Below are 26,723 nucleotides of genomic sequence, written 5' to 3' on the forward strand. Positions count from 1 at the left end.
AGCAGGAACAGGGCGAGTTGGACTGGGCTGACGCACTGGAAGCCTGGTGCGTGGGACTGGCTTTGGATACGCCAGACTGGATACACGCACCTCAGGGCTAGTGCGAGGAGCAGGAACAGGACGAGTTGGACTGGGCTGACGCACTGGAAGCCTGGTGCGTGGTGCTGGCTTTGGATGTGCCAGACTGGAAACACGCACCTCAGGGCTAGTGCAAGGAGCAGGAACAGGACGAGTTGGACCAGGCTGACGCACTGGAGGCCTGGTGTGTGGTGCTGGCTTAGGATGTGCCAGACTGGAAACACGCACCTCAGGGCTAGTGCGAGGAGCGGGAACAGGATACACTGGGCCGTGAAGGCGCACTGGCGGTCTCGAGCGCAGTACTGGCACCACCCTTACTGGCTGGATGCCCGCTTCCCTCTGGCAAATGCGGGGCGCTGGCACCGCGCACACTGGCCTGTGAATGCTCGGCCTCAACACCGTGCGCATCACCCCACAGCACGGGGCCTTACCAGTAACATGCTGCCTCCGGTAAGCACGGGGAGTTGGCTTGGAGCTTAACACTGGCCCAGCCAAACTACCCGTGTGCCCCCCCAAAACATTTCTTGGGGCTGCCTCTCAGGCTTAAATGCCAACCGTGTGTATAGAGCCTCATACCGGCGTCGCTCCGCCTTGGCTGCCTCTATCTCCTCCGATGGGCGACGATATTCCCCAGCCTGGTGCCATGGTCCAGCCCCGTCCAGAATCTCCTCCCATGTCCAAGTTTCCGAATAGTCCACATAATTCCTCTGTTGCTCCTTTCCCTGCTGCTTGGTCCGTTGGTGGTGGGAAGTTCTGTAACAGTCATCGTAGTAAGTGGACCAAAGCGCAGTGGGTTGAGCGCTCATTATATATTTATTTAGAACATTTAATAAAACAAAACAAGAAAACATACGAACGAACAGGATTACAGGCTAAACACAGCTATGCAATCACAACTTCCCACAAAACCCAAACAAAACACACTCCTCTATATAGGACCTTCAATCAGAGGCAACGAGGAAAAGCTGCCTCCAATTGAAGGCCAAATCAATAAACTAAACATAGAACTAAAAAGACTAGACTAGAACATAGAAATATACTAACATAGAACATAGCCCAAAAACCCCGGAAAACACTAACCAAACACCCCTCCACATAAACACACACCCCGAACCACATAAAACAAATACCCCCCTGCCACGTCCTGTCCAAACTACAATAACAAATAACCCCTATACTGGTCAGAACGTGACACCAGGTCGCAATTGTAAATGATAACTTGTTCTCAACTTGCCTACCTGGTTAAATAAAGGTGAAATAAAATCAAATAAATAAAAAATACTTTCCGAATGGATTGTACAAGCTAATATATTGATAAAAGGCACCTTGTCCTAGAGAGATTTACATGGTTATCAAAATGTCACACCAGGGTAAGCCTACTCGAAACAGCCATTATTTTAAGTGTTTTTAAAATCCCCTATGGGAAATATGAATGGTGGAAAAACGATTGCAACCATTTCCTGCATGACCGCTAGGTTTCATGGGTATTATGACTGATACTGTGGTACTCTATAGCCATTGGTTATATCCATCTAAAAGGACCCATGAGCACGTCATATTGGGAGCATGTCAAATTGGGTGTCAAATGAAAGATAAGAGTCTATATATCTTTTTTTATTAAGGCATATATACATTTTTCAACAATCTTCCATCCTAAAAATTAGGAATAAGCAAATGCTTTGATTTCTGGTCAAGCAGATGGAAAAGGAGTCTCAGACGACATATACCAGAAAAAGTCTTAAAATGTATTAGAAATACATTAAAACACATTAATGTTGAAGTAAAGACCCCTACCAACTAATATCAACACTTATATTTTTCTTTTTGGAGAAATGAATTGTCTTGTGTAAGTTTAAGAAACATTTCCTTGTGCCTTGTTGTAATTTCTCCCTGATGAGGAGGAAGGATAATGAAAGTTCACAGAAGTAACAAGTAAAGGCTTAAATATCAATAATTATAGTGTATTTACAGATATCAAGTTTGTTTATGAATTATATAGTGATAAAACTCGTAATTCCGTGACCAAATCGGTAATGGAATTACTGAAAAACCCATAATGGAATTGTTGCAATTGAATTGTCTACAATGGGAAGTCATAGTAGTCACAAATCCCAGTTGGATCACTTGTTACTGTTCTCCCTTCAACTAGCATACTGTTATGTTCAGCTAAATAACTGTTTTTTTTCTTTATGTCATTTGGTGGTCAAAGCAAGACTGTGAAAACAGTTTGGACAATGACTTCCTCTCACTCTTCCTCTCTCTGCCCCTGGCTGGAAACAGTCTCAGAAGTCTATGTTTCACAAGTTTGGACAGCACAGTACAGTACAGTACAGTAATGTACAGCAAAGTAGGGTACAGTATAATGTACCGTACTAACCATATCTACTTTACTGTACTGTAGTGTGCTCTACTGTGCTGTGCTGTGATGTCCAAACTTATGAAACATAGACATCTATGATTGTTTCAGATTTGGTCTGGTCCGGACCAACCAAATGTGATCTTGTTTGGGGTCGGAGCTCATTACCATTAGAGCCAGTGTGTAGAATAATACCCAAATATGCCAAAGAAGGATATTAGACAGTTCTACAGTTGTATACCAATTCAGGATACATCACCATGAAGAGAATGATATTCATATGCATTTCGGTATAGTACAGATCAGGGACCCATGACGTAATTCTGTTACCGTAATTCCTTTACTGCATGTAAATCCTCTTCACCTAGTGTAGCTCACTAACAAAAATATATTTGTTCAAACTCAAGGTGTCATGTCATAGCTGACACCCCACTCTTAGAATTCGGAGCAAATATTTAACAGATCTTTTTGGAAAACGTGGTCACAATAAAAAAGCTGAGGGAGAATTTACTGTAATTCTGTTACCAAACTTTGCATCTGTACAGTTCTTCCAGTAAATGTGTTTTTGTGAAATTTCCGGTGTAAATTGTTTAAAATGGTCCTCGTGCATAGAGTTGTATGGTTCGTTAAACTTTGATATCAATGGTTATTGTTTGGCAAACATTTTTAAGTGAAGAATCTGATTCAAAGAGTAATTCCATTACTGTGGAATTGCCCCATTACATGGAACATTGTGATCTGTAACATCCACTATATATCCATCACAACCAGGACATTGCAGACAGGACATTCATCCTTTTTAAGATTCAGATTCCTTTTGCAACATTAGTTAGAAGGATACGTCCATTTTAAATATCATATGGATTTTTTTAAATAAAAAATGTGCTGATTAATCTTTTCATTTGAGTGGTTTGAACCATAAGAAATGTTTACTTGCAATAGCTAAGAGGCAAAACATAGATAATGGTCACAAGACAAATAGTCCTGTGAAATTGTTATTTATTTTTTAATTTCACCTTTATTTAACCAGGTAGGCAAGTTGAGAACAAGTTCTCATTTACAATTGCGACCTGGCCAAGATAAAGCAAAGCAGTTCGACAACATACAACAACACAGAGTTACACATGGAGTAAACAACATACAGTCAATAATACAGTAGAAAAAAATAAGACTATATACAATGTGAGCAAATGATGTGAGATAAGGGAGGTAAAGGCAAAAAAATGCCATGGTGGCAAAGTAAATAAAGTATAGCAAGAAAAACACTGGAATGGTAGATTTGTAGTTTGAAGAAAGTTCAAAGTTCAAATATAAATAATATGGTGCAAAGGAGCAAAATAAATAAAATAAATAAATACAGTAGGGGAAGAGGTAGTAGTTTGGGCTAAATTATAGATGGGCTATGTACAGGTGCAGTGATCTGTGAGCTGCTCTGACAGCTGGTGCTTAAAGCTAGTGAGGGAGATAAGTGTTTCCAGTTTCAGAGATTTTTGTAGTTCGTTCCAGTCATTGGCAGCAGAGAACTGGAAGGAGAGACGACCAAAGGAGGAGTTGGCTTTAGGGGTGACCAGAGAGATATACCTGCTGGAGCGCGTGCTACAGGTGGGTGCTGCTATGGTGACCAGTGAGCGGAGATAAGGGGGGACTTTACCTAGCAGGGTCTTGTAGATGACCTGGAGCCAATGTGTTTGGCGACGATTATGAAGTGAAGGCCAGCCAACGAGAGCATACAGGTCGCAGTGGTGGGTTGTATATGGGGCTTTGGTGACAAAACGGATGGCACTGTGATAGACTGCATCCAGCTTGTTGAGTAGGGTATTGGAGGCTATTTTGTAAATGACATCGCCGAAGTCGAGGATTGGTAGGATGGTCAGTTTTACGAGGGTATGTTTGGCAGCATGAGTGAAGGATGAAGGAAATAACGACAACAATGTTCAGAACCATTTTATTTGTTTCTAATGAATGTCAGGTTAACAATTACAAATCACTTAGTTGGATCTCACTGGTTGATAATAATAATTTGTTATATTTGTAAAGCACATTTCATTACAATAATAATTTATAAGTTCATTAAAAGAAATGTTGTATGCATCTCTAGCACAAACGTGCACTTGGCTGAACCTGGATTAACTCTGGATGTGATATAAAGGATTTAAGTGTAGTAATGAGTGATGACTGACCACCAAGATAGCATTAAGTGATATCCTTCCAAAGGCTGAAATGTTTTCTTTATGTCACTGGCCTGAGTGAAATGTCAGACCTACGGTAGAGTGTGTCATATTGATCAATCATGTGTGAATCACAAAGTGATGCCATTGAGACCTAGGAGAGATGCAAATAAAATGCTAGTTGGCTAAGGAAAGGGTGTGTACATACATCATTATGTCATTATTGCTACATTTGTGGTTTAATTTTGCTCGCTGATGGTTATTCATGGTTTACAAAAGCACAACCTTTGTATCAAGGATGTAACACAATAAATCCTGCAGAGTGGCCCAAACAGGGTTATGGTGGAAATCCCTGAGATTTCTGGAAAATCTAGGAATTTTGGGAAAGTTACCAGCATTTTGCAACCCTAGGTGGAACGTGAAGATTTTCATTGGTTAACAGTAGTGCTCCATCCAGGGTGTGCAAATTGCTCATACACCAATTTCGGCAGTGCTCTTTCTCAATTATTATTTGATTCTTTGTGTCCACTCTCTTCACTTTATGTAGTGCTTATGTAGTTATCAGGAAAGAAGAATTGAGATAGAGCACAGTTCTCAATGCACTTCATTCTGGGCAACTGTCCCTGATGCCAGCAGCTGATTGATGACATCATCACTATATGACAGGCTGTCTCTGAGAACCTGCACAGTGTGTTGACCAATCATGGGAGGGGTCATTGGCTCCCTGCTCTCAAAGGTGCTGAATCGGACCGCTGGCCCTGTGGAAAAAGAGTAGATACAAATTGGTTACACTAAAAACAAACTACAACTTCTGACTTTTGGTGCAGCTTATAAATGCTTCATAAAGTCTTCATAAACACTACATGTGTTACACATCTATAACCGTATGTCATGCTTTATAAAGGGTTCATAAATGGCATAACTGTGTGACAACCACCCATGTCAAATGTGACATGACCCACTATGTCAAATATGACATAAATCTGTGCTTTTTAAAAGGTGGCATTAGCACCGCTTAATAAAGGCCTTATAAATCATATTAAATTGAGGCTTCACAAAGCATTTATAACCATGCCATGCATCTTGGTAGAGCATTGCAATGCCAGGACAGTGGGTTTGATTCCCGGGACCATCCACGCTTAATAATTTATTCACACATGACTGTAAGTCACTTTGGATAAAAGCGTCTGATAAATTATATATATTATATTACTCTAAAACATTTATAGGATGGCCCACCTCTTTCCCTCTTGGGTGCATTGTCAATATTGGATATGACCTTAACCTTCCCCGAAATGCTGTACTGCAGGATGACACATACTCTAAAGTGCAGTCATGCACAGCAAAAAACGTTGGTATGGCCTTGTATAATGTTGTTTTTTAACCCCGAAATGAGATTTTCTCGGTTTGGTTTTTCCAAGTTTTGGATTTCCCATTTTCTTCACACTTTCATTTTCTGTCTTCACAGCAATGCTTAAACCACATCAGAGGATGACTTTTGAGGTTTGGGAAAAATATAAGAAATGTAGATTTTTTTTTTTTTGTGTAGTTGCCCTTTAATTCAGTGAGCATGCCCTGAAATGTTGTTTGGTTAGCAGGTTTTCTGTAGCACAGTAATTGCGTGTGATGATTATTTATTCCATATACAGTGATTCACATTGTGGCCGCCTATGGAATGGGTGGAGTAAAAATCCAGCAACACTTCGTATTATTCAGAGCCCCATGAAATGACACCATATTTACAATCAACAGACCCTACTGAGTATTCTCTACAATACTTTTACTGTGGCACCCAGAATAGTACTCGCTCGATGCCAATATCGGGGATGAAAACAAATTTGTGCACAAAATTAGAGAGAAATAAGCTTTTTGTGCATATGGCACATTTCTGGGATTTTTTCATTTCAGCTCATGAAACATGGGACCAATACTTTACATGTTGCGTTTATATTTTTGTCCAGTGTAGTTTGTAGTAGTTGAGTCTTGAGTTAGATTACATTGTAGCTACCTCAATTGTTATTTCAAATAATTTTGGTGACTTCACAGCAATTGCTAGCTAGCCTACATGTAGATAGCTAGCAGGCTCAGCTATATAAAAATCCCTCTAGATACAGCCACGTCTCATGGTCACATCATGAGATTTGTAAATTAAAGAGGATTATAATAATACAAATCAAATGGAGTTTCCCCATCTCCTCATTTAGAGTTCCTGGCACAGCCTTATCCAGATGGTGTGACATAAGCATTTCTTAACAGACATGCTACCTTTCTTTGTTGTTACTTTTAAGGTTGGAACCAACATGCAGTACCTCCAGCAGGCAGAGAGGCAAGAAACATTTGTCTGCCAGCTCAGGGTCAAGCTACACTATTCACAGCCCTTTGCAATGTTCAATGTAATTGCATTGCTGGACTTTGTGAAAGTTAATCTATTTGAATTGTTTTAAAAATGTACAAATACAAGGAAATGTATGGTTTAAACATGTCTTTAATGTTTATTTGTTTTAGCTGTTAGTGATAATTCCCTAAGTGTTAATACATATGTGTTTACATCATTAAGCCTTTATGTACAGAATGTGTTATGAATTACCAAATGTGTCTGACTTTATAGTAAGTAGAGCATCATATGATACAAGCCATTTATGTACTGTATGTGTTATAAATGACCAAAGGGGTCTGATTTAAAGTACAGTGTTATGGGATATTTTTAAATGTAACCTTTATTTAACCTTATTTACAATGACGACCTACTAGGGAACAGTGGGTTAACTGCCTTGTTCAGGGGCAGAATCACATATTTTTACTTTGTCAGCTCGTGGATTTGATCCAGCAACCTTTCGGTTACTGGCCCAAAGCTCTAACCACTATTCTACCTGCCGATATAGAGTCTTTATGGATGTCTTACGAAAAACCAAAGCTTCAAACTAAGAATTACAGGACACAACATGAAGTGTAAATAAACTGGTTATTAACGTTATGCTGATTTATGATGGTGAAAGGTATTTAAATGGATTGATGTACATGCAAAGCTTCTGTTTGTGTGTGTGTGTCAGAAGTATTATGATTTGGATTAGTCCAACCTAAGACTACCACACCAGGTATTCCTCTTCTGCTAGAGACTTGTGCTAGATATTATGAAAATATCACATTTACATAAATATTCAGACCCTTTACTCAGTACTTTGTTGAAGCACATTTGGCAGCGATTACAGCCTCAAGTCTTCTTGGGTGTGACGCTATAAGCTTGTCTCACCTGTATTTGGCCACTCCTGCATTGTCTTGGATGTGTACTTAGGGTCGTTGTCCTGTTGGAAGGTGAACCTTTGCCCCAGTCTGAGGTCCTGAGTGCTCTGGAGCAGGTTTTCATCAAGGATCTCTCTGTACTTTGCTCAGTTCATCTTTCCCTCGATCCCAACTAGTCTCCGAGTCCATGCCGCTGAAAAACATCCCCACAGCATGATGCTGCCACCACCATGTTTCACCGTAGGGATGGTGCAAGGTTTCATCCAGATATGACGCTTAGCATTCAGGCCAAAGAGTTCAATGTTGGATTCATCAGACCAGAGAATCTTGTTTCTCACGGTCTGAGAGTCCTTTAGGTGCCTTTTGGCAAACTCCAAGTGGGGTGTCATGTGCCTTTTGCTGAGGAGTGGCTTCCGTCTGGCCACTCTACTACAAAGGCCTGATGGTGGAGTGCTGCAGAGATGGTTGTCCTTCTGGAAGGTTCTCCCATCTCCAGACTTCCTCTATGGAGCTCTGTCAGAGTGAAAATCGGAATCTTAGTCACCTCCCTGACCAAGGCCCTTCTCGCCCAATTTCTAATATTGGCCAGGCGGCCAGCTCAAGAAAGAGTCTTGGTGGTTCTAAACTTCTTCCATTTAAGAATGATGGAGCCCACTGTGTTCTTGGGGACCTTTAATGCTGCAGACATTTTTTGGTACCCTTCCCCAGAGCTGTGCCTCGACACAATCCTGTCTCAGAGCACTACACACAATTCCCTCGACCTCACAGCTTAGTTTTTGCTCTGACATGCACTGTCAACTGTGGGACCTTATACAGTATAGACAGGTGTGTGCTTTTCCAAATCATGTCCAATCAATTGAATATACCACAGATGGACTCCAATCAAGTTGAAGAAACACCTCAAGGATGATCAATGTCAAGTCTCATAGCAAAGGGTCTGAATACTTACGTAAATAAGGTATTTAAAAAAAATATGTATACATTTGCAACATTTTCTAAAAACCTGTTTCCACTTTGTCATTATAGGGTATTGTGTGTAGAATGATGAGGGAAAACTTTTATTTAATCAATTTTAGAATATGGCTGTAATGTCACAAACGGTGGAACAAGTGAAGGTGTCTGAATACTTCCCGAATGCACTGTATAGGCCTAATAAACTATTTATGAATGCTCTATAAAGCCCAGATGTAGTTAATAAAAAATGGGACCCAAGTTGGGGTTAACAAACCTGAGAAGAGTACAATTTAAAAGATGTGGAATTAATGGAGTTGAGAATTGACTTGGATTCATTATTCTGGGGTTTCAGTGATAAGGCTTTCATCATGACAGACAGAGACACATAGATAACACATAGATGAGACTGCTCTGATAGTTTCACCTAATTCATGCAGTGTTGGAACAAAGAGGGAGAGAAGTAGACACATGAGTCAAGACACTTCCTATATTTCAAAAACCAGCGTAGATGATGCTATAGATACCATTAATTTCCTCATCCAACTGCCTTTGCTCACTCACATCCCTACTGTAAGTATTCACATCTTATTCCACATTTTGTTGTGTTACAGCCAGATTTCAAAACTGATTACCGTAAATTCCGGACTATAAGCCGCTACTTTTTTCCCAGGCTTTGAACCCCGCGGCTTAAACAATGACGCGGCTAATATATGGATTTTTCCCGCTTTCAATTTTTTTCCCTTCAAAAAAACACATTCTGTGACGTGCTCAGTTTTTTGGCGGCATGAAGCTTTCATTATAGACCAATGAAATTGCCGAACGGGTTAAGGTCAAACAACTTTTTTGTTTACTGTTTAGATTAAATTGAGCGCTCTCAAACTTCCCATCATTCTGATTACGGTAGTCATTTTGTCACCCTCATCATGGCAAAGACACGGAGAAATGCATATGATGCAGCTTTCAAGTTGAAGGCAATTGATCTGGCTGTTGGAAAAGGAAATAGAGCTGCTGCATGGGAGCTTGGTCTTAATGAGTCGATGATAAGACGTTGGAAACAGCAGCATGAGGAATTGACTCAGTGCAAAAAGACAACTAAAGCTTACTGCTAATTTTTAATTTTTTGTTACAAACCGTGTTTCGTTAAAGCCTATTTATTTTTGTTTACAAGCCGTGTTTCGTTAAAGCCTATTTATTTTTGTTACAAGCCGTGTTTCGTTAAACCTGTGTAAAGTTCATTTGTTTCAATGTACTGGTAGGCACCTGCGGCTTATAGACATGTGCGGCTTATTTATGTTCAAAATATATATATTTTTTTAATTCAGTGGGTGCGGCTTATATTCAGGTGCGCTTAATAGTCCGGAAATTACGGTAAATATAAAACATTTTCTGACCGATCTACACACAATGCCCCATAATGACAAAGTGAAAACATTGTTTTAGACATTTATTGAAAATTAAAAACAGAAATATCTAATTTAAATAAGTATTCACACCCTTGAGTCAATAATTTGTAGAAGCACCTTTGGCAGTGATTACAGCTGTGAGTCTTTCTGGGTAAGTCTCTAAGAGCTTACCACACCTAGATTGTGCAACCTTTGCCCATTATTCTTTAAAAAATTATTCAAACTCTGGCAAAATGGTTGTTGATCATTACTAGACAACCATTTTCAGGTCTAGCCATATATTTTCAAGTAGATTTAAGTCAAAACTATAATTTGGCCACTCAGGAACATTCACTGTCTTCTTGGTAAGAAACTCCAGTGTAGATTTGGCCTTGTGTTTTAAGGTATTGTCCTGCTGTCTGGTGGAAAGCAGACTGGACCAGGTTTTCCTGTCGGATCGTGCCTGTGCTTAGCTCTATTACGTTTATTTTTTGTCCTGAAAAACTCCCCAGTCCTTAAGGATTACAAGCAGCGGCGACCCGTCATTTTCTTGGGGGGCTTGCCTGTGTCACATATCAGTTAGCAAACAATGTAAAACTAATATATCATTGAGTTAATAAAGCCGCATACAAACATGGTCTCTTTTTTGTTTTCTTGAGTAAGGCAGCTCCAAAATGCAGGTGTTTCAGCCTAGCTCATTGCTTTCTGTGGTGGTGGGGCAAGCCATAAAAAATATGGAGTTTTCACATGTGATTGGCTCAGTGTTCTGTCATTTATGGGGACTTTACGTCACTGCCAAGCGAAAGAGGAGACATTGAAAATTCTAGCCCTCGGCTGCTGCCATAGAAGTGCCCATCCAAGAAGGCTCAAGGTCATTGGCCACAGATAAAACGACATCAAATCACGTTATATGTACAGTAGCTTTGATTGGACTGATCATGTCAACATCATACTTTCACAATCTTAGCTAGCAGTCATCAGCATGAATCAAGTCGACAATCTACTGGTAAATCCTTTTACATCCTTGTCATAAGAAGATAAATAATTAAGAGAAATGATCTATAAAACGTATTGGTGCCCTTGGGCTGTGCCGTGGCAGAGATCTTTGTGGGCTATACTCGGCCTTGTCCCGGGATGGTATGTTGGTGGTTGGAGATATCCCTCCAGTGGTGTGGAGGCTGTGCTTTGGCAAAGTGGGTGGGGTTATATCCTACCTGTTCGGCCCTGTCCGGGGGTTTCATCGGATGGGGCCACAGTGTCTCCTGACCCCTCCTGTCTCAGCCTCCAGTATTTATGCTGCAGTAGTTTATGTGTCGGGGGGCTAGGGTCAGTCTGTCACATCTGGAGTATTTCTCTTGTCTTTTCCGGTGTCCTGTGTGAATTTTAAATATGCTCTCTCTAATTCTCTCTTTCTCTTTCTTTCTTTCTCTCTCTCGGAGGACCTGAGCCCTAGGACCATGCCTCAGGACTACCTGGCTTGATGACTCCTTGCTGTCCCCAGTTCACCTGGCCGTGCTGCTGCTCTAGTTCCAACTGTTCTGCCTGCAGCTATGGAACCCTGACCTGTTCACCGGACGTGCTACCTGTCCCAGACCTGTTGTCCCAGACCTGTTGGAACCCTGACCTATTCACCGGACGTGCTACCTGTCCCAGACCTGCTGTTTTCAACTCTCCAGAGACAGCAGGAGCGGTAGAGATACTCTCAAAGATCGGCTATGAAAAAGCCAACTGACACTTACTCTTGTGTTACTGACTTGTTGCACCCTCGACAACTACTATGATTATTATTATTTGACAATGCTGGTCATTTATGAACATTTTAACATCTAGGCCATGTGCTGTTATAATCTCCACCAGGCACAGCCAGAAGAGGACTGGCCACCCCTCATAGCCTGGTTCCTCTCTAGGTTTCTTCCTAGGTTTTGGCCTTTCTAGGGAGTTTTTCCTAGCCACCGTGCTTCTACACCTGCATTGCTTGCTGTTTGGGGTTTTAGGCTGGGTTTCTGTACAGCACTTTGAGATATCAGCTGATGTAAGAAGGGCTATATAAATACATTTGATTTGATTTGATCGGGTATTGGACATATAAATTCCACAAGAAGTTGGAAATTGCAAATTCATCAAGTGGTTTGGAAGGAATCAGTGCCAGTGGCTGTGTGGTCCCAAATCTTGGCTTAAGGGGCTCTTTTCCAAGTTTAAAATGATACATTCAACATTGGCCATGCTGTCAATGAAGCAAGATTTATTCAACATTCAACATTTGTGTCAAAACAAATGTTAAGTCGTAGGACCGCCGTGCCACCTTCCTGTTAAAGTGAGCCGAGCACAACAATGCGAGTCCAAAAATGTATTGTATGCTGATTCATAAATGATGTAATATGCCAGGGAGATATGTATACTGTAGCTAAGAAAGTAATACTATGTGTATGTTGTGTAGTAAGATGTTAGTAACCCATGTGCCTCACCTTAATAATTTGGTCTATTTACCTCTCTTAATTTCACTTACTGTTCTACTGTAGCCTATAACCTCTTTTAGAGAAATGTAATCATTGAATATTGTAAGAGCTTTCATTGTCTGCTTATATGCCCCCTTTATTTATCCTACGGTTCTAACTTGGCGTACAGGGAGAGAGCACTGTAAGAACGGCCCATGTTCTGAATTCTGTCGCTGTACATTTCAAAAGTGCTAAACAAATAGTTTAGAACTAACGTTACGTCCGTCCTAGCACACTCATTGTCTTAATCGAAATTACGGATTGTCTCTTATCTGCTTGTCGTCCCCTTATGCCATAGTTTGTACATATCAACTGGCGTTAGAAACCACATTTGTTTAAGCAAGTCAGCCATATCAGCTGTTTTTTTAAAAGGCAGTAAATGAGGTTGAATTAACTGTTTCACTGCCAGACAAGGCTCTGCTGATAGCCAGGTGTAGCAGTGGTAAGATGTTGGGACTGCTGTTATGACATCTTTATGTAGGCCCTAAGAGTTAGTGGGCATATAGTGCAATTCATGTATTGTTTAGTGTTATGTTGTGTAGTGGCTTTGCTGGCATGCATTACACTTCTACATTCTTTTGCCCCACCCAGATTTACATGCTAAAATTGCCACTGATTACAAGCATATCCATAACTTCATGTAGCCACCACTATGCTTGAAAATATGGAGAGTGGTACTCAGTAATGTATTTGCCCCAAACATAACACTTTGTTTTCAGGATACAAAGTAAATTGCTTTGACACATTTTTTGCAGTATTACTTTAGTGCATTGCTCCAAACCGGATGCATGTTTAGGAATATTTGTATTCTGTACAGGCTTACTTCTTTCCACTCAATTAGATTAGTATTATGGAGTAACTACAAGTATGTTGATCCATCCTTCAATTTTTCATATCACAGCCATTAAACTCTGCATTGGCCTCATGGTAAAATCCCTGAGCAGTTTCCTTCCTCTCCAGCAACTGAGTTAGGAAGGACGCCTGTATCTTTGTAGTGACTGGGTGTATTGATACACCATCCAAAGTGTAATAATAACTTCACCATGCTCAAAGGGATATTCAATGTCTGTTCATGTTTTACTTACTGATAGGGGCCCTTCTTTGCGAGGCATATAACTTATTTAGGCTTGCCATAACTAAGGGGCTGAATACTTATTGACTCAAGACATTTCCACATTTTTTTTTTGAAACATAATTCCTCTTTGATATTTTGGGGTAATGTGTGTAGGCCAGTAACAAAAAAGCTGTAAGGCTGTAACACAACAAAATGTGGAAAAAGTCAATGGGTGTGAATAATTTCTGAAGGCACTGTAAACGCAGATCACAAGGTAAGAGCATGAGATGGATGACATTACCTTGCTCCAAAGAGGCAGTCTTTGATTAAACTGTCACATCTGCTCCTGCCACACCCCCTAGTGGACATCCGGTGTCTCCTTGACCTGCAGCCACTCATCCAGTACCCTCTCTCCCCCCCCCCTTTCTGTTTGTGTGTGATTGTGTGGTTGGAGACAGGTGTGCTGGAGCCAGAGCGGATCCTCACCAGCTGCAATCCGTTCCATAATCAAGACCTCTACAAATACTCAGTCCTGCCACTTCCACTCTGCTGGATCATAATCTCTGTTCAGTCAGTCATGCTTCTAGCTATTTGTTGTTATTTAAGATCCTGTATCCTGCTGTGCCTATTTCTTTGCCTGACGCTGTTTCTCCTCTCACTGCAGTTTTGCCGCTCTGACTCCGGTTCCTGTCTCACAACTCGCTACCCTGTTCTGGATTCAACTCATCACTCCCTTGGATTCCCCTCTGGACCTGTTTACCCTGTCCCAACCCAGCTCACTCCAACCTCTGCCTCCACATCTGGTTTCCTACAACTCATCCAAGCTTCCCTGGATCTGCACTTCATCTCTCCCTGTGTTACAATAAATATCTTGGTTCATTCATCCCCATTTCCTAGTCTGAGTCTCCTCTTGGGTTCCCCTGTGCTGCTCCGCTTAACAGTATGATCCGGCTGAGATATGAACCCAGCAGACTCGAATACTCTCCACCAAATTCTCAATGGTCAAGGCGCCCTGCTCAATCATGACCAATCCCTAAAAACCCTTCTGGAGACTATCAATGGTTTATCAACGAGTTTTCACGGAACCTGTCTGTCCTACAGAGTCAAACCTTCGCCCAAGCTCACAACCTGTTCCTACTCCCGAGCGCTACGATGGAAATCTTGGAGCTTGCAGAGCTTTTCTAGTACAATGTTCACTAGTATTTGAGCAACAGCCCAGCTCTTATGCTAGTGAACGAACCAAGATTTTGTTTTTGATTGGTTGCCTCTGTGGTGCAGCGCTTTCCTGGGCCACTGCTGTGTGTGAGAGACAGTCACCCATTTGCTTCTCCTATAGCAGATTCACGGAGGAGATGAGGAAGATATTCGACCACCTGATCTGCGGAAAGGATGCCGCTAAACGCCTCCTATCCCTCCGTCAAGGCGCCCAGAGTGTTGCTGAAATAGCATGTGAGTTCCGCACCCTCGCCGCAGAGAGCGGCTGGAATGAGGCGGCTCTTCATGGAGCGTTCCGGAATTCACTCACTGAGCCTCAAGGTGAGTTGGTGTCCAGGGAGGAGCCTGATCTTGATTAACTCCTTTCTCTCACTATCCGCAGTGACAACTGCCTCCAGGAGTGTCGGAGGGTAAGGGCTGCAAGTTCCTTAACTTGTTATGGATAGGGGGCAGTATTTTCAAAGGCCGGATAAAAAACATATCCAATTAAATCTGATTATTACTCCTGCCCAGAAACTAGAATATGCATATAATTATTAGCTTTGGATAGAAAACACTCCAAAGATTCTAAAACTGTTTGAAAGGTGTCTGTGAGTATAACAGAACTCATTTGGCAGGCCAAAACCTGAGAAGATTCCAAACAGGAAGCGTCCTCTCTGACCATTTCTTGGCCTTCTTGAACATCTCTATCCAAAACAGGGGATCTCTGCTGTAACGTGACATTTTCTAACGCTCCCATAGGCTCTCAGAAGGCGCCAGAACGTTGAATGATGACTTTGCAGGCCATGGCTGAAAAACAGTAGCGCATTTGGATAGTGGTCGATCTGAGAACAATGAGACTGGGGGCGTGCGCACGAGACGACTCCATGTTTACATTTTCTGTCTTTGAACGAAAACAACAACTCCCGGTCGGAATATTATCGCTTTTTTACGAGAAAAATCGCATAAAAATTGATTTTAAACAGCGTTTGACATGCTTCGAAGTACGGTAATGGAATATTTTGCATTTTTTTGTCACGAAACGCGCCGGACGCGTCACTCTTCTTTACCCTTCGGATAGTGTCTTGAACGCACAACAACACGCCACTATTTGGATATAACTATGGATTATTTGGAACCAAACCAACATTTGTTATTGAAGTAGAAGTCCTGGGAGTGCATTCTGACGAAGAACAGCAAAGGTAATCCAATTTTTCTTATAGTAAATCTGAGTTTGGTGAGTACCAAACTTGGTGGGTGTCAAAATAGCTAGCCCGTGATGGCGAGCTATCTACTCAGAATATTGCAAAATGTGCTTTCACCGAAAAGCTATTTTAAAATCGGACACCGCGATTGCATAAAGGAGCTCTGTATCTATAATTCTTTAAATAATTGTTATGTTTTTGTGAACGTTTATCGTGAATAATTTAGTAAATTCACCGGAAGTTTCGGTGGGTATGCTAGTTCTGAACGTCACATGCTAATGTAAAAAGCTGGTTTTTGATATAAATATGTACTTGATTGAACAAAACATGCATGTATTGTATAACATAATGTCCTAGGAGTGTCATCTGATGAAGATCATCAAAGGTTAGTGCTGCATTTAGCTGTGGTTTTGTTTTTTGTGACATTATATGCTAGCTTGAAAAATGGGTGTCTGATTATTTCTGGCTGGGTACTCTGCTGACATAATCTAATGTTTTGCTTTCGCTGTAAAGCCTTTTTGAAATCGGACAGTGTGGTTAGATAAAGGAGAGTCTTGTCTTTAAAATGGTGTAAAATAGTCATATGTTTGAAAAATGGAAGTTTTCGGATTTTCGAGGACTTTGTATTTCGCGCCACGCCCATCATTGGATATTGGAGCAGGTGTTCCGCTAGCGGAACGTCTAGATGTAAGAGGTTTTAACATCTGCTTCAGTGCCTTGCCCTTCTCCTCCGACTGCATCCCTACCCCAGGCATGTTCTAAGCCTGAACCCATGCAGCTCGGCTGGACCAGTCTATCTCCAGAGGAAAGGCAGCGGCGTGTCTATACTGTGGCCAGGTTGGCCACCTGGTCTCCACGTGTTCCCTGCGTCCAGTAAGAGGAGGCTCGGACGTTATGGGGGAAATACTGTTGAGTCAAATCGCCAGCCCATCTTCTCCCAGATCCCTGTTTGAGGCCAACCTTGTGTGGCAGAGCCAGGCTTTTCCTCTATCTGCTCTTATAGATTCAGGTGCCGACGAGCGCTTTCTGGACCGAGGTGTTAACCAGTTGGGCCTGGACACCATTCCACTTAACGCACCTCTCGATGTCAACGGTCTCAATGGTAAGCTTCTCTTCTGTGTCTGTGAGAAAACCGTTCCAGTCATCCTGCGTCTCTCTGGTAATCACCAGGAAAAGATCAGTTTCCACATAATCAACAGTCCCAACTCTCCCCTGGTTCTGGGTCATTCATGTTAAAACTACACAACCCACAGATTGACTGGGCTACCAAGAGGATAACTACTTGGAGTACCTTTTGTCATTCCAATTGTCTACATTCTGCCCTTCCCCCTGCCTTGTCTGTACCCCATTCCAGATCCTCCGGACCTGTCTTCTGTTCCTCCAGAGTATCACGGTCAAGCTCCTGTGTTCAGTAAGCACCACACCCCATCTCTGCCGTCTCATCGGCCGTACGACTGTGCTATCGAGCTTCAGCCTGGAGCTCCTCTCCCCAGTAGCAGGTTGTATAAACTCTCTCGCCCCGTGCAAGAGGCTATGGAGGAATACATCCAGGATTCCCTGGCTGTCGGACATATTAGGACTTCCCCTCCGGTGGGAGCTGGGTTTTTCTTTGTCAAGAAAAATGATGGGTCATTGAGACCATGCATAGACTTCCGTGGGTTGAATAGTATCACTGTCAGGAACAAGTATCCCTTGCCACTCCAACAGCTGTTGGAGAACTTTTTGTTAAGGCTGAGAAATGTGAGTTTCCTGTGTCCTTTTTGGGTAATCTGAAGCAGCTACAGCATTTTCTGGGGTTTGCCAATTTTTACAGACGTTTCATCTGTGACTACAGTCAATTGGCAGCTCCTCTCACCTCCACTCCGTTCCACTGGTCACCCAAGGCAGAGAGAGCATTCTGGAAAGTCAAGCACCACTTCACTTCCATTCCAATCCTTACCCAGCCAGACCCAGAACTCCAGTTCATCCTCGAGGTGGACGCTTCCAACTCCGGGGTAGGTGCTGTCCTGTCAACTTTCACCCTCTGATCAGAAGCTCCATCCATGTGCCTTGTCCCGCAAGCTCAGTTCTCCCCTTCATTGTGTGGACAGATCATAAAAACCTATCCTACATCCAGACTGCCAAATGTCTGAACTCTCGGCAGGCCAGGTGGGAAATGTTTTTCAGAAGATGTAACTTCACAATCACTTATCGCCCCGGATCTAAGAATACTAAGCCCGATGCCCTCTCCCATCAGTTCACCGCAGACAACACAGGTTCCGAGCCAGAAACCATTATGCCATCCTCCTGCATCGTTGCTGCTGTCTCCTGGGAGATCAAGTCCCGTGTTCTCCAGGCTCAGCAGAACCAACCTGACCCAGGTAACGGTCCTAGTAAGGCTCTGTTTGTGCCAGATTCAGTTCGCTCTGAACTTCTTCAGTGGGCCCATTCTACTCATCTCACCTGTCACCCTGGCATGAACCGGACTCTCGCCTTCCTGCGTAAGCGATTTTTGGTGGCCCACCATGGAGAAAGACGCTCGGGAATTCATCTCAGCTGGCACAGTCTGTGCCCGGAATAAAACATCCACCAAACCTACGTCCGGTCTGCTTCCCCCTCTTACCATACCCAGTCGCCCCTGGTCACACAACTCTGGACTTCGTTACTGGCCTTCCTCCATCTAACGGTAACTCAGTCATCCTCACTATTATTGACCGATTTTTCCAAAGCGGCTCACTTCATTCCCCTCCAAGCTTCCTTCCTCCAGGGAGACTACAGACCTACTGGTATCCCATGTGTTGCGGCTGCATGTCATCCCTATTGACATTGTTTCTGACAGGGGACCCCAGTTTACTTCCTAGGTTTTGAGAGCCTTCTGCATAGCACTTGGTATTAAGGTTAGCCTTTCATCTGGATATCACCCCCAGACCAACGGCCAGACCGAGCGGGCCAATCAGGAGTTGGAGACTGCCCTACGCTGTGACTTCGGCTAACCCTTCCTCCTGGAGTGCCCAGTTACCCTGGGTGGAATATGCCCACAATACCCTCATCAACGCCTCGTCAGGTATGTCACCCTTTAAGTGTTCCCTGGGTTACCAACCCCCCTTGTTCCCTGCCCAAGAGGTCGAGGTGCCCTCGGTCCAGGACCACATGCGCCGTTGTCATCGCACCTGGAGGAGGGCCCGGGCTGCTTTTCGTGCCTCCACCAGGACCCAATCTCAAGCTAACCCGTCGCCGTGCTCCAGTCCAAAGGGTATGGCCCTCATCTAGGGTACTTGCACATCTGCTCCTACCACACCCCCTAGTGGACATCCGGTGTCTCCTTAACCTGCAGCCACTCCTCCAGTACTCTCTCTGCCCCTCCATTTCTGTTTGTGTGTGGTTGGAGGCAGGTGTGCTGGAGCCAGAGCGGCTCTCACCAGCTGCAACCCATTCCATAACCTTCCGTCTGAAAGGTTATGGAATGGTTAACTACAAAACAGAGACCGCACCGAAAGGACTGAGGCTGTTTTCAATGAAAGATGAGGCCAGGCTGTAAAATGTGAGATCAGAATGAAAAGCAAAGATGGGGGGAGGAGAAAGGAGGGGTGAACAGGACCCTGAACATGGCTGTGTGCGTGTGTGAGGACACGTGCGGTTTCCCTCTGCCTTTCGATGCCTCAGCAGTTATGAACGATGCCCTCACCACATCCTCTATTTCCTCCCCCTCTACTTCGATCCGATGGGCGGCCGCAGGGCCACATCTGCTTTCCCACACTGTTCCGTTATCGGAGGAAGATGCTCCTCGTAGTCTCACCACAAAAAGCTCTCTGTTCTGTTCGGGTCTTTCAATCCTTCCTATTCTAGTCCTCTGTTGGGTCTTACAACAGACTGATTCTCTCTCCCACTATCTAGAGTCTATCCCAATCTCTCTGTTTTCATTTCAATTGGAGATCAATTCATCAGTTGAAACACTCAAGTGCTCATCGCAAAGGGATTTCTCCCTCTATTGAAATATGCATGTACACACACCCACCCACATTCTGTGCCCAGCAGTTCCATAGTCGGTGCCAACTCATTACTGACATTGGCTCAGCTCCAGAGTATTGTAAATGGGATGGATCGGTCTGATGCAGACAGTCCCATTCAGGAAGCACCCTTTTGGGGGACATGGATGGAGCGAGATAGGGAGACTAAGCCAGTGAGACAGAGGGCAACGGGGCTTCCTGCCCACCTGAGGAAAGAGCATGCCGCCGAGCCTGAGGTTTCAGTGCTCAGTGGCCCATGAGTCAGCCAACAGACCCACAGGCCCACAGGAGATTTGTGGAAAAGTCCAGAGAATTCAATAAATACCTAAATAAGCGGTGAGTCAACACATACTGGAGCGCTCTGTATGACCCATTCCTGTCGGTACCCTGTGAAACGACAGAAGATTGAGATAAAGAATTAAAAAAGACTGTCTGCCCAGTGGCTTGGCACAAAAGGGCCAAGAATGGGACAAAGGAGTGGTGCTCATGTGCAGATCTATGCCCTTGAGGTTCTTGGTCCCTGGTGGTTGCGCGGGGTGGGAGCACATCCGGGACAAAGATGAAGTGAGAGGGGTTCAAACTCTGAAACAGTGCGTCAGAATCTGGTCTAGTGGTAGCGCTGCCAGCTCCGGACCACACATAACCCCTGACGACAGGTTTGAAACACGTCTCAGCCACTCTTCTATCTTTGCCCCTCGCTACCATGTATCAAACACTTTTCTTTCGCATCTGTTTGATCAAGGAAAAGAAAAAATGTGGGAGGGAGGATCAGGATTTAGATATTCTTTAAAGCAATAACTAAAGCAGTCAGATGAAGTAGGGCTATGAGAAGAGAATACTTTTTGATGTATCGTGACAAAGTATTGCTCATTATATTTAAAGAAACAGGACACTGTGTCCCTCTCTCCTCTCTCTTGCAATTGTTACTCTCTTTGGCTCTTATTCCAGTTTCAAAGAAAGTGATGGAGAGAGGAGGAGTGGGGATGGGGGGGACTCATTCACAGCAGGAAGCTCCACAGCAGAGCTGTCGGTTGAAGTACATCTTCATCCTCTGCGCTTTGAACCCACGCAACAAGTCGCCCCTTTTCAGTCTCTTTAATCAGCCTCCCTGGCTTCCCTTGAATGGTGTAATACATGTTTCATGGGCATTTCTCTTCTGAGAAATGGACACAGAGAGGTCTGGATGAAAAAGTCACATTTGTGATCTCACAGAACTTTTTTCCTCCCTGATTATTGCCATAAAATTGTATGTAGCCATGCGTGCGCACACACACACATTTCATGACTTTGTTGCGTCACGATTCCACCATCCACCATAATAGAGTTTAAGAAAACTAAAATGTGTATTTCACAACGAATGCTTCATTGAGGGATCTACATCCAGCAGACAGTGACCTAAATGCTCTGTAAGAAAAATAGCCTGAGGAGGAAATGCAGCTTAAAGAACCTTGATGTTAGAGTTAAGAGGCCTGGTGGTTCCCTCAGCACCCAAGCAGCTCTTTGAGTGTGAGTGCTTCGGTGGGTTTGCAGTGGGGAGGAGATAGAGATGTTTCAGCCTGGGCAACTCACGCTGGGACCCTCCCATTAACGTCAATAGCTAACCTAGTGTACCGAGTGGCAGACTGTTTGCAGATAACAAGAACCTTGTACTGTCATTCCTGTACCCCTGGGGCCAGTGAGGTGCCCATTTCATCTGAAAACATGCTTGAGTTTGACACATTGGAGTTTTGATCTATATTGTTGAATCAGTTGAACCCATACCGCAACCCTGCTCTTCCTGTCTGTGCTAAATTCTTGCCTCCGGGAATGAATAAGAGATGCCATTTCAAATCAGGATTAAAAATGGTAGAAAACAACAAAAAACGCAGGGGTTTGTGTACAGAGCTTGTGTAATAAGCGAGTAAGGGAGTTTCCATTGTGACATATTATAATTAAGCAATAAGCCCCGAGGGGGTGTGGTATACTCTTATGCACTACGCAACGCTGATTGCCTAGATACAGCACTTAGCCATGTGGTATGTATGGACACCCCTTCAAATTAGTGGATTCGGCTATTTCAGACACACCCGTTGCTGACAGGTGTATAAAAGCGATCACCCAGCCATGCAATCTCCATAGACAAACATTGGCATTAGAATGGCCAGTACTGAAGAGCTCATTGACTTTCAACATGGCACTGTCATAGGATGCCACCTTTCTAACAAGTCAGTTTGTCAATTTTTTGCCCTGCTAGAGCTGCCAACTGCTTTTACTGTGAAGTGGAAACAACAACGGCTCAGCCGCAAAGTGGTAGGCCACAAAAGCTCACAGAACGGAAAGACGAGTGCTGAAGTGCATAGCGTCTGTCCTCGGTTGCAACAATCACTACTGAGTTCCAAACTGCCTCTGGAAGCAACGTCAGCACAAAAACTGCTCGTCGCGAGCTTCATGAAATGGGTTTCTATGGCCGAGCAGTGAACGGGAATGTTAACGCAACCGCATACAATGACATTCTCAATGATTCTGTGCTTCCATCTTTCTGGCACAGGTGTGGGGAAGGCCCTTTCCTGTTTCAGCATGACGATACCCCGTGCACAAAGCGAGGTCCATACAGAAATGGTTTGTCCTGATTGGTGCGGAAGAACTTGACTCACCTGCACAGAGCCCTGACCTCAACCCCATTGAACTCCTTTGGGATTAATTAGAACGCCGACTGCGGGCCAGGCCTAATCGACTAACATCAGTGCCTGACCTCAATAATGCTCTTGTTGCTGAATGGAAGCAAGCAATGTTCCAACGTCTAGTGGAAAGCCTTCCCAGAAGAGTGGAGGCTGTTATAGCATCAAAGGAGGGACCAACTCCATATTAATGCCCATGATTTTGGAATGAGATGTTCGACGAGCAGGTGTCCACATACTTTTGGCCATGTACCACAAACCCCTGAGGTGCCTTATTGCTATTATAAAATGGTTAACATAATTTGAGCAGTAAAAATAAACGTTTTGTCATATTCATGGCATAAGGTCTGATATACCGCGGCTGACAGCCAATCAGCATTCAGGGTTCAAAACAACCAGTTAATAATAATATAATAATAATATAAAATACACCGGTAATATACTTTATACAGTGCATTCGGAAAGTATTCAGACCCCTTGACTTTTTCCACTTGTTGTTGCGTTACAGCCTTATTCTAAAATTGATGAAATAAAACAATTTCCTCATCAATCTACACACAATACCTCATAATGACAAAGTGAAAACCGTTTTTTTATTTTTTATTTTACATTTTGGAAATGTATAAAAAAATACCTGATTTACCAAAGTATTCAGACCCTTTGCTATGAGTCTCAGGTGCCTCCTTGGACATGTTTTGTAAAGGCACACACCTGTTTATATAAGGTCCCATAGTTGACAGTGCATGTCAGAGCAAAAACCAAGCCAAGACAGAATTGTGTCGAGGCAAAGATCTGGGAAAGGGACCCAAAAAATGTCTGCAGCATTGAAAGTACCTAATAACACAGTGGCCTCTATCGTTCTTAAATGGAAGAAGTTTGGAACCACCAAGACTCTTCTGAGAGCTGGCTGCCCGGACAAACTGAGCAATCAGGGGAGAAGGGCCTTGGTCAGGGAGGTGACCAAGAACCCGATGCTCCAGAGTTGCTCTGTGGAAATGAGAGTTTCAGAACTTTTCAGAAGGACAACCATCTCTGCAGCACTCCACCAATCAGGCCTTTATGGTAGAGGGGCCAGACGGAAGCCACTCCTCAGTAAAAGGCACATGACAGGCCGCTTGGAATTTGCCAAAAGGCCCCTAAAGGACTTTCAGACCATGAGAAACAACATTCTCTGGTCTGATGAAACCAAGATTCAACACTTTGGCCTGAATGCCAAGCATCAAATCTGGAGGAAACCTGGCACCTTCCCAACGGTGAAGGATGGTGGTGGCAACATCATGCTGTCGGGATGTTTTTGAGCGGCAGAGACTGAGAGACTAGTCAGGATCGAGGGAAAGATGAACGGAACAAAGTACAGAGAGATCGTTGATGAAAACCTGCTCCAGAGCGCTCAGGACCACACACTGGGACGAACGTTCACCTTCCATCAGGACAACGACCCTAAACACACAGCCAAGACAACACAGGAGTGGCTTCGGGACAAGTTTATGAATGTCCTTGAGTGGCCCAGCCAGAGACCGGATTTGAACCCAATCTAACATCTCTGGAGAGACCTGAAAATAGCTGTGCAGCAACGCTCCCCATCCAACCTGACAGAGATTGAGAGGATCTGCAGAGAAGAATGTGAGAAACTCCCCAAATATCATAGCCAAGAAGTCTCGAGGCTGTAACCGCTGCAAACGGTGTTTCAACAATGTACTGAGTAAAGGGTCTGAATACTTATGTAAATGTGATTCTTCAGTTTTTTTATTTGCAATAAATGTGCATAAAGACATTCTAAAACCTGTTTTTGCTTTGTCATTATAGTGTATTGTGTGTAGAATGATAAGGGATATTTATTTAAAAAAAATGTAACGTAACAAAATGTGGAAAAAGTCAAGGGGTCTAAATACTTTCCGAATGTACTGTATATCATCATCTCCATCAATCTCCTTCAGGTGCATGGATGATCTGATTAATGACTGTTTCTAATGACAATCTCATTTTGAGTCTTTCTAATTTTGCTTCGATGAGGTTTAAGCGTGGTTCATTAAATGTGCGAGTTATGAAATAATGTATTCACAACCCGTGATGACTCGGATTCTTCAATGTCACCATAAATGCTTTGAAAATCTTTATTAACATAACTGTCAGATGTTGAGGGTGCTTCTAGGATGAGGTAAGCTTGCATTTAAAATAAGATAAAATGACTTTGGCATCTGCATTGACTTGGAGATACAATTCCATGGGAAACATTGCATTAGAGACTTATATAATATTTATATATACTGAACAAAAATATAACCGCAACAGGTAAAGTGTTGGTCTCATGTTTCATGAGCTGAAATAAAAGATCCATACACAAAAAAAGTATTTCTTTCAGATTTTGTGCACAAATTTGTTTACATCCCTTTTAGTGAACATTTCTTCTTTGCCAAGATAATCCATCCACCTGACAAGTATGGCATATCAAGAAGCTGATTAATAAACAGCATGTTCATTACACAGGTGCACCTTGTGCTGGGGACAATAAAAGGCCACTCTAGTTTTGTCACACAACACATTGCCACGTGTTTCAAGTGTTGAGGGAACGTGCAATTGGCATGGTGACTGCAATAATTCCCACCAGAGCTGTTGCCAGATCATTTAATGTTAATTTCTCTACCATAAGCCACCTCCAACATCGTTTTGGCGAATTTGGCAGTAAGTCCAACTGGATTCACAACCGCAGACCATGTGGAACCACACCAGCCTAGGACTTCCACATCCGGCTTCTTCACCTGCGGGATCGTCTGAGACCAGAAACCCAGACAGCTGATAAAACTGAAGAGTATTTCTGTCTGTAATAAAGCCCTTTTGTGGGGAAAACTAATTCTCATTGGCTGGGCCTGGCTCCCAAGTGGGTGGTCCTATGCCCTCCTCGGCCCACCCATGGCTGCGCCCCTGTCCAGGCATGTGACATCCATAGATTAGGCCCTAATGAATTTATTTCAATTGACTGATTTACTTATATGAACTGTAACTCTGTAAAATGTTTGAAATGGTTGCAAGTTGTATTTATATTTTTGTTCAGTATATTATATGACAATGAAATAAAAATGTCAATTGATATGATGTACCACTACAGATGTACAGAAACAACCACAAGCCAGCCACATACGTAAATCCCTGTGAACAGACTATGCATAACCACAAAATTCTCTAGGCTATATCCTATTCCTCCCATTTCCAAAGGTCTATCTCCAATTTATCGGGGTGAAGCTACCTACCCATTTATTTGTTTGATATGCGATGGAAAACGCATTTCCCCAAAGACTAGAAATGTTATATCCACAACCGTTTTGCTGAGAAAAGTATTTGGGCTCTCAATCTTTACCATAAAACTGCCTGGCCTGGTCAAGGTTGAAGTAAATGGAATATGTCTGACAATATTTATGAGGCCTATGTTATTTTCCTAAAATACATGGGACATTCCATCTGATACAAGTTACATTAGATATAAACTAATACTAAGTAAACATGATGAATTCTGAATCATCTGCTGGATTTGAATAACAAGTAACATCACTTTTTTTATTGTGATAAAGGAACAGTAAATATTACAGGGTTCTAAGCTATGAGGTAGTAACCTGAAATGCATTTCAATTAACAGGTGTGCCTTGTTAAAAGTTCATTTGTGGAATTTCTTTTCTTCTTGGGGTAGGGGTGGTATACAGAAGATAGCCCTATTTGGTAAAAGACCAAGTCCCTGTTATGACAAGAACAGCTCAAATAAGCAAAGAGAAACGACAGTCCATCATTACTTTAAGACATGAAGGTCAGTCAATATGGAACATTTCAAGAACTTTGAACTTTTCTTCAAGTGCAGTCGCAAAAACCATCAAGCGCTATGATGAAACTGGCTCTCATGAGGACCGCCACAGGAAAGGAAGACCCAGAGTTACCTCTGCTGCAGAGGATAAGTTAATTTGAGTT

At 43.0% G+C, this 26,723-nt stretch overlaps 1 protein-coding gene across 2 annotated transcripts in view; it reads right to left on the reverse strand.

Annotated features, from left to right (window-relative positions):
* Nucleotides 1-4,363: 4,363 nt before the first annotated feature.
* The window catches only part of LOC115195861 (succinate--hydroxymethylglutarate CoA-transferase), a 205,227-nt gene continuing 182,867 nt past the window's right edge, over nt 4,364-26,723 (reverse strand). For both annotated transcript variants that reach the window (XM_029756179.1, XM_029756178.1), the window contains one exon: nt 4,364-5,360. In XM_029756179.1, coding sequence (XP_029612039.1) covers nt 5,197-5,360 — 164 coding nt within the window. In that variant the 3' untranslated portion in view covers nt 4,364-5,196. The remainder of the gene's footprint in view (nt 5,361-26,723) is intronic.

The sequence above is a fragment of the Salmo trutta genome, chromosome 6 (assembly GCF_901001165.1).
Source record: "Salmo trutta chromosome 6, fSalTru1.1, whole genome shotgun sequence".
Lineage (NCBI taxonomy): Eukaryota > Metazoa > Chordata > Actinopteri > Salmoniformes > Salmonidae > Salmo > Salmo trutta.